This window comes from Lolium perenne, chromosome 6 (assembly GCF_019359855.2).
Source record: "Lolium perenne isolate Kyuss_39 chromosome 6, Kyuss_2.0, whole genome shotgun sequence".
Taxonomy (NCBI): Eukaryota; Viridiplantae; Streptophyta; class Magnoliopsida; order Poales; family Poaceae; genus Lolium; species Lolium perenne.
The window spans coordinates 113,949,042-113,957,919 of NC_067249.2; the positions used below are offsets into that span (position 1 = coordinate 113,949,042).

Below are 8,878 nucleotides of genomic sequence, written 5' to 3' on the forward strand. Positions count from 1 at the left end.
TTCCATATTCATGGATTGGTGTGAGACAACTTTTAGATTTGCAAAGTTCAAGGGGATAAAACTCCCAAATTATAACCCAGTAATGATCATTAATATTGTACTCTTTTTCCCTTAATGAGTTTTCCTAATGGTTTTGAGACAATATAAACACAAGTGTTAAGACATGCCACATTGTTTTCTCCTTATATTTTTCCCATTGGGTTTTAAAGGAGTTTTCGGTGGCACATCATATTGCACTCTTTGCACTATTTACACAAGATATATGTTGTACCTCCTATTTTCCCCATTGGGGTTTTTAAGGGAATTATATAAGGCATATTATTGATCTCTAAACTCACTAATGAGATTTTTCCTTATCAAGGTTTTTCTCATATGAGTTATCATGGAGATAATAATCTTTGTATGTTGTATCATTTTCTCCTTATTTTTTCCACATGGTTTAAAGGAGTTTTAGCAACATATCAAATACTACTCTCCTCATATTTTTCCCAATTGGTTTTTGGAGAGATTGTAAAGATATCAGGATCAAGAACTATCAAGGTCATACATGGGCGTCCGAGCACTCAAGTCTATATGAAAATTTTCAAGATGATGAAGTCATTAATGAACAGCGATTGTCCAAGGGGGTGTGTTAGAAATAGTTAGCGCTAAATATAAGCTAAGTAGGGAGTTAGCTTTCCCATTTAGCTAACTATTAGCAGTTAGAATAACTGCGTTGGCCAAACGCTAACAATGCCGAACAGGCACATGTAACCGACTATGTATGCACCTGTTGGGATCTATAAATACCCAACTTCTTGATCAATGAAGCAGAGATTTCATTCTCAATTCTTTTACATCAAACACCTATGAACCAAAAGGCGATGCAATCCGTCAAACAACTTTTGGGCCAAGGGGATCAGGCGATCAGCGACTTCAGCTGGTGGCCAGAGAAAATACATTTGGTGCAACTGCACCGGCATGGACAAAATATATCTCCGTAACAAAAGATATAAGCTACCTGAAATAGTGACACTAATCTACTGTCAAGTGAAATACTAACATTTGAAAAACAGACCCGCGCTTTGAAAATGTGCTTTAGGAACTGACAACCCTGCCTTAATAGTAAAGCCGGTCAGTCACAATATATGAACGAAACATGGTCAAAACATGAGTACCTGAATTTCTCAGTAACCTATATCTGTATAATCTGCAGATAAAAACCCCCAGGGAGTATTCCCAAAAAGTACTGTAGCTTATGAAATTTAGAAGTTGCATTGGGTTTATGCTTCACTAGATCTTGTTCTCATGTCATCAGCATGATCAGCTCTATCTTGGGTTTCATCTGCATCCACGCCACTATCTTGGGTTTCATCTGCATCCACATCCTCGGCTGCAGCTATAGTTTTTTCTTCGGTAGTCGTAGGGGCATGGCTGTAACTGCCAGTTTCTGTTGCATTATCCTCAGCGTGTTTGTCCATCATGCCAGAAAGTGCTAATTTTGGGGACCACTCAAGGACATCATCAATTATATTAGAAACCTTCTTTTGGTACCTGACAATAAGGAAAATAAAATAGGTTACTGAACTAAAACAGAACATGCATCTGAATTTCATACCATTCATTACCAGACGTCCTTCCTCCCTGACAAGCATACTAACAGATATGCCCAGGCAAGACGTGTGGCCATTAAATGATTCGACAGATTTACCAAAGCTGAGTTTAGCAGAAAAACGATAAACCCACACCCTTGCCTTGACAGGCAATCTTTTGCACCAATAACATACCTAACTAATAGTTTTTCCACTTGCAAGGGACAAAAAATATGCAATTTTGCAGACATTCTATAATGTCATTAGACATAAGTTGTATTTTCTGATCAATACACATTAGAGAGAGCAAACCAACTAATACAAATTTGCTACCCATCATCACTTCAAGGTAGGATCGAGTCAGCTTCTAGTAAGACAAAATCCAGTTAAATGCAATGACCTAACACTGTGCAAACCAAATGTGATTGATCCTATTCGAAAAATAATTGTGTTCAGTCAAAATAAGAATTACATAGGAGATACAGTGATAAGTAAACTACGTGCCAAAACAAATGGAAGGCAGGTGGCTGGAATAATTTGTTGAATGCACTGGACTCGTGTTTGATATAGCACTTCTATGACTGACTGTGTCACTCAGGAGACACTATGAGGCATGAGATAGGAAAATGTATCGTAGAAAAATATTTACCTGGCCCTAGCTGCTTCATCTGGAGCATGGTGTCTAAGCAGCAATATCACCAATACAGTAACAGTAGCATAGAAAAGTCTTGATGTCCACTTTGGGCGCTCTCCCTCGTCCTTGTCAGGCCAAAACCGAAGGAGTTCTCTAAATGTAGTCTCCTCTGCATTTATATTGGGGAAGAACCACACACGTTTTCCAAGAAGAACCCACAGAATGCCAAATATGGCAGCTCTTACTGCGATTCCATTGAACATACATGTAAGCAAGACATCATCATTGCCAAGTTAAAGCATCTAACAAAAGAATGCAAATGGTTTGTGGGGAAATCATGCAACATATAAAACAGTGTGGCAATAAAAGCAGCATTGAGATCTGTAAGTAGTAAAAGCAGGCTTGTAAATGATACTCCCTCCTTGCTAAAATGTAGTGCATATTAGAATTTTTTAAAGTCAAACGATGTAAAGTTTGACCAACTATGTAGGAAAAATATCGACCAACTATGTAGGAAAACTATCAATATCTAGAATACCAAATCAATACCTTTGAATTCCACATGATGTATATTTTCATGTGGTATACATCTGGTATGGTAGATGTAGATATTTTTATCAAAAAACTTGGTCAAAATTAACATCGTTTGACTTTTTAAAGATCTAATATGCACAACACTGTGGCAACGAGGGAGTATTGCACTAAGATGCATATGTGAATGTATTATTGAAACTGCAACGCTCAAACAATTCCTAGTGCCTAATTTTCTATGTTATAGCTAAGGAAAGTAAGAAAATGACATATTGCACGTGAAGATGAGGACTTCCAACTTTATCATATACAATACAAAAGACGAAAACTAATCCTAAGGAGACAAGGTAACAACTTGGTTTCCTAAACCACTATGAACCTGCCAGCAGTATTTGAAAAGGCACAAGGCAGTAGTCACGCGGCAGGATCATGTGTAGCATTTAGTCAGGGCTAGGCAGCACCTTGGGTAGGTAGAAGTCTTTTAGAATAGTGTCTGCCAGGAAGAAGTTATGCTGGTACAAGCTGTTAATCTCAGCTTTACAGTGTTTTTTGAGGAAGTGCACTGCCCTTAGGGCAGCGACAGTTGTGGGAAATGGAAAGTTGGAGGGCAAGGTTTAAAATAGCGTGCTAAACAAAATAGCGGCAGCTTCCTCCAAACGCTATGAACGCTATATCGTGGTAATAGCGTGCTATATTTCAAATAGCATTTTGAAAATATACATATAGCCTAAAAATAAAGGATTTTCGTCCAAAAGTGACAGATTTATGCATACATAACCACTTACAAAAATAGTTCTCCAATTTATTAGAAGCCTAACATCAACACTCCACGAGACAACAACATAGTATAAATCATTTATTAAGAATTCATCAGTATTAACAATATTATCTTCCGATTTAGAAAACAATTTCTTGTTTTCTTAAGGAGGAAAAATCAGACCCTTGTGCAAGTGGACTGGAAAAAATAGCGCGCCAACGATATGACGTTTTAGCGCGATATAGCATGTTATTTCGCAAATAGCGTCATAGCGAGAAAAAATACTCAAATTTAGCGTGGACTGGCCAGATATGCTATAGAGCGCTATTAACGAAAAAATAGCGCGCTATTTTAAACCTATGGAGGTGGATAAATAGCGCGCTATTTTAAACCTTGGTTGGGGGTGGAAATTTATGTGAGCATATATAGTTCATACTAACTTTCATATATAGTGTTGGACAGACATTAGATGGAAGGAATAATTCAGCTAAGACATTAGATGGAAGGAATAATTTAGCTAAATTAAACTATGCCAGGCTAACTTAGCTGTGACTACCTCAGTATATTGTATTAGATGGTGAGATCTGTCAAAAGATATCACTTTTAGTAACAATCCTTATCATGCATGCAACTGGATTTGTATAGATAACTTGAGAAAAGTTATTAGAAGACTGAATTTCCCAGTTTAAATAGAAAGAATCAGTTTTTTGTCAACTTGAAATCAATGGGAGAAGTTACCATCCAATAGGAACTGAAATGCAAGTGGTAGGTGAACAGGTGTCAGCTAAAAATCTATTTCTTTTTCGAAAACATGGCAATTATGTCATCTTCAAGGGACATATTATTGGTGCTGTCGACTTTGCAGTTCTGGATCATATAAGTGCAGCAGACACTGCTCAACGGTGCCACTATTGACATCTTATAGCTTCGCAAGAAGCATGCAAAATTAATATTAGGGCGTGTTCGGCAAATTCATGGCTTCCAGCTTCTCTATGCTCCACCGCGGAGCAGCACCGAACAGCCAAACTCCATGGAGCTAGATCCGAGAAGCTGAATCAATTTGATGTACAAAAATCGGAGCACCTCTTTTGCAAAGCGAAATTTTTGTTAATAATTTTTTTTCGTTAATTTCACATACTCCCTCCGTTCCTAAAAAGGCTTCTCAACTTTGTCTAGATATGGAGGTACATAGACATGTTTTAGCTATAGGTACATCTGAATCCAGAAAAAGATGTTTTTTTTTGGAACGGAGGGAGTATAATACTCGATTTTGAACTTTTTCAAAAGTAATACTGCATCACGGAAGTGTACCCCGATTGGGCCTTGTCGGGTTAGGCTTTCCCGAAAGGAGGATTTCTAAAGGCCTGGTCGGCTGGCAGCTCTGGTTGGCGCGCTTTCCCCAAAAGGCCCCTGTCAGGTTGGGCTTTCCCGAAAAGCCAGGACCTGTCGGGTTAGCCTTTCCCAAAAGGTACATGTCAGGTTAGCCTTTTCCCAAAGGTTAGGCTTTCCCGACTTGTTCTGCAATAAGCGTGAAATTTTTTGGAAAAGTTCAAAAACAAGTATTATTCGTGAAATTTTCGAAAAACAATGTATTATTAAAAAAAATTCACGCTTTTGCAAATTCCCGGATTAGCTAAACGTGGAGCAGCCCAAAATTACAAAGGAATGCCACCACGAAGTGAAAAACGCTTCAATCCCAAAGCTTCTCTGTTTCCCCTCGCTCGCCCAAGACCCCCTTGCTTGCCCACGACGCCCTCCAGATCCAATCAGAGGCCTATCATCGCCCCCAAGCCACTGGACCTTCCCAGCCGGCCACCCCAACCGCGACAGCCACGACCATCCCAGCAGGTCATCCTCCCTGCCAGTCCCCCATCCCGGCGTCCTCACCTCGAGCCCCGCTCTAGCTCAGGCCGCGACCGCCTCATCCAACAGATGACGTCAATCAGCGGCGCCCCCTACCTGCTGCCTCAGATCGATTCCCTGGTCCAATTTCATGAATTGTTGGCCGCCAGCCAGATTCTTCCAGATCTGCTGGGAGGTGTTGTTAACTTGGTCTGTATGGGCTGCAAGATGTTGGTCGACTCCCGTCCCAATGGGCCACCACGGCTAAACGGTCCGCAAGCCCATCCAAAACCATCGAAGCGATGCCAAACGTTTTGAGCTCTAAAACAAGACGCCAGATTCGCGTTCGTGGAGCAGAATCTGAGGATTTGGAGAACTGGACAAGTCCCGAACATGCCCTTCGATACTCCAACTGTAATGTAACCATCTATAAAAGGGATATACAAGACTCTGCTCTTACAAAAATACTAAACGATGGCATAACTTTCATAACGGCAACATGCAGAATGTGCAATTTTAATGCATAAAAGCAATATATGCAACTCAGAATGCAAGGGTTAACTGCCACTAAACAGAGTCAAAATATAGGGTGCATGATATAGATTTGGGGATAGAACCTTACATAAAAGCAGGGATACGATGAACAGTAAAGCTCCAGCACATGAGTACAGTACCACAATCTTGCATTGGTATGGATAAACTGGAAATAAGCACACTGCCAATGCGAAAAGAGGCCAAACAAATGAAAGAATTGTCTGCCACAAGGTCCGTCTTTTGAGAAACATCCAAGCATAAAAACCATCATTTTCAGTGAATACTTGTTCCTGCAAGTACAAATAAAGCTTAGTTCGACAAAAGAACAAACCCACCAAAGAGAATAATATTCTGAAAACAACCCGTTCTGTAGCGGTCATTGATTAAAGTGCAAGAAAGGGATTCATTTGCTAGACACAAATGGCTAAAAATACTCAAGGAACCCATAGGTTCAACGACAGACAATGTAGAGCACCATATTAATCACCAATCACAACATTAGAAAGGAAAAAAAAACTTAACGTTAATATCATAGTAACATTCTTCCTGAGCAACATAGACCTACCTGATGTATCTCCAAATGAGCAGGCCATGATGATAACTTTTTCTTTCCTGGTCTCACAGTTTTCCAAACTCTGTCACACCTTATTACGAGGTTTTTGCTCAGCAAAGTGTTAACAATTTCTTCAGCTTCCATATATTTATCTGACCCTAAAATTTCCCCAACTTCTGGATGAGTCTTGATGAAGGTGGTAAAATCTTTTCCACGAAAATACTCAACACGAGTTTCTTGCATGATAGCCCATCTCGATTCCAGTTGCTTGTTATCCCTAACCTTCTCAGCAAATAATTGATAAACATCTTTCATTGGAGCTGGCTGCTCCTACACAGCATCAAGTTATTTTTCGTCAACATTATCCATTAGAGAAGAGTAATAATTTTGTTAAATATAAAATCATATGGATCATACTATCAAATATGTGAGAATCTTCTAGTGTTGAATACAAGTCATTTGGCTCATAGTATCAAAGCAAGGTGATCCCAAATTATTTAATTTGCTATCAATTCGAGCAAATAAAGGTGAACAAACGTGTGAGCTGTTATATATGATGATCCAGTCATTGGGGAGAATCCATAGGCCGCAAAGAACAAGTGAAATTGAGGCCACCAGAGCAACCAATATGGATGCAAGTGTGAGACCCACTACGCCCGCAAAACCCGGTGTATTAGAACAAAATGTACCAGAGGCGTCCATCTTTGGACCACTGCAAACCTAGTGACAACGTCCTCGCAGGTGGCACACAGTATTTCAACGGTCAGAATAAAGCCTACCAATAATCACAATTTGCGAAAGAAGAAATGAAACTTTTAGCACTATTGTATCCACAGAACGCAACTAGACAGACCGTGCACTTCTCCAAATCTATTTTGCTAAATCACAATGAATATTCCAACCAACATCATCAAATGAATCTAGCGTGCCCTTCAGGAAACAAAATGCACATCAGAACAGCAACCTGAACCAAATCTATAGCCCACGTACGATGCGAAGAGCACATCAATCGAGCTGACCTGGGAACCTCCGCGGGACGAGCGGGACGCGGGGGCCTTCTTCCCCTTTTCCTTCTCCGCCGCCTTTGCGGACGTCGCCTTGGCTCCCTTCCCTGCCATCTCCGCCGGCTCGGCCCACTCCGTAGAGCGACGGCGGGACCCTAACCCCTGGATGAAGTCCAACCAAAGGGGATCGACGGATCTCACGTCCGATTCAGAAAGTGTGTTTTGTGTCAGGATCGCCTCCTGACGATCTTCTTTAGTTATCCAATGGTCGAGGTTGCCAGGCGGAAGATCCAACGGCTGAGAGTGTAACGTTTTGAACTTTGATTATTCTTTATCTCTGTAATCTCTGAACTTATCACTAAGTATGGTCCTGCTCTGATTTATAAAGGGCAGGAGTGGGAGGATGGGAGGCACGCTATGAATAAACCCTAATATTTCGTATCCGAGTCCCCCTTCTTCCCCATGGCAGCGCCGCCGGAGCGCCTGCTCTACCTTCTTCTCCCTACGAATTCTTGATCGACAACTCGGATCCTGACAAGGTGGTATCAGAGCAATCGGCTCTCGGACCTCGGGCTAGCAACGGCGAAGCCCTCCCTTCCTCCCAAATCTACCACCCTCCCACCCACTTCTCTCCGACCATGGCAGGCAGGACCAGATCCAGGACCTCATCCCACTCTCGCAATTCGTCACGGGATCGCAGCAACGAGGATGCACCAGTCCTTGGATCGGCGTCGACAACGGACGTTGAGCTCGTCGCGCTCAGAGCACAGCAACGCCAGGAGCGGGATGCGCGATCCGTGGGGCGGCGCCTCCGCAACTATCAGGCTGAGTCCACGGCCTCCATCAACATGCTCACGAACCAGATGGGTAACATGGTGGCGTTGATGGAGCGGATGCAGACCAGCATCGACAAGCTTACGCAGCCGGAAGGTAATCTCCAACTCGATACGGGCCAAGCTCCTACCTTTGTGACGCCTCCTCCACGCACAAGCTCGAACCTTTCCCCTATCCCGGAGGTTTCTACACCACAGGACACACCACCAACACAAAATCCGCCTCCTTTCCCACCCACCCTAGGACGGCTAACACCCGCACAGCTGTCGCTACCACCAAGCACGCAGGATGCTCGACAGAAAGCCGTGAGCACGGAGAACGAGCCCATCGTGTCCACCTCCATGGCATCGTCCTCGCGGCAGATCCAAATACAACGAACAAACCCCACCACCCAACCCCATTACTACCAGCCTATGCCTACCACACAAAACCCCACACCACCACTACACCCCACCACCACCCAAACCAACCACAATTCCAGTCACAGCACCCAACCACAGCCACCACTTAGCCAACCACCACAACATACCCTGCCATACACCCACAGCCACTTCCCGAACCAATCCTTTCCACAAAACCGCTTCCAGCAACAAAACACAAACAGTGACATGCATCTCC

General features: G+C 42.5%; 1 protein-coding gene across 2 annotated transcripts; it reads right to left on the reverse strand.

Annotated features, from left to right (window-relative positions):
• Positions 1-882: 882 nt before the first annotated feature.
• Positions 883-7,637, reverse strand: LOC127326074 (uncharacterized). Of its 2 annotated transcripts, none has more exons than XM_051352931.2 (5): positions 7,442-7,637; positions 6,435-6,746; positions 5,958-6,159; positions 2,221-2,449; positions 883-1,533 (listed from the first exon to the last, which is right to left on the reverse strand). In XM_051352931.2, exons 1-5 carry the CDS (start codon positions 7,538-7,540, stop codon positions 1,263-1,265), a joined length of 1,113 nt encoding a protein of 370 aa, XP_051208891.1. In that variant the 5' UTR covers positions 7,541-7,637; the 3' UTR covers positions 883-1,262. The 2 variants fall into 2 exon arrangements, with proteins under 2 accessions (XP_051208891.1, XP_051208892.1); XM_051352932.2 differs by having other exon boundaries at positions 6,435-6,752; positions 7,442-7,636.
• Positions 7,638-8,878: the final 1,241 nt, after the last annotated feature.

What these genes read in the sequence shown, in the direction of transcription:
- LOC127326074 (XM_051352932.2), bottom strand. Translation starts at nt 7,540, where the DNA reads ATGGCAGGGAAGGGAGCCAAGGCGACGTCCGCAAAGGCGGCGGAGAAG. An exon ending in CGTCCCGCGGAGGTTCCCAG is followed by an intron (nt 6,753 to 7,441) that starts GTCAGCTCGATT and finishes GATGCTGTGTAG; the next exon opens with GAGCAGCCAGCTCCAATGAA. An exon ending in GATGAAGCAGCTAGGGCCAG is followed by an intron (nt 1,534 to 2,220) that starts GTAAATATTTTT and finishes CCTTATTGTCAG; the next exon opens with GTACCAAAAGAAGGTTTCTA.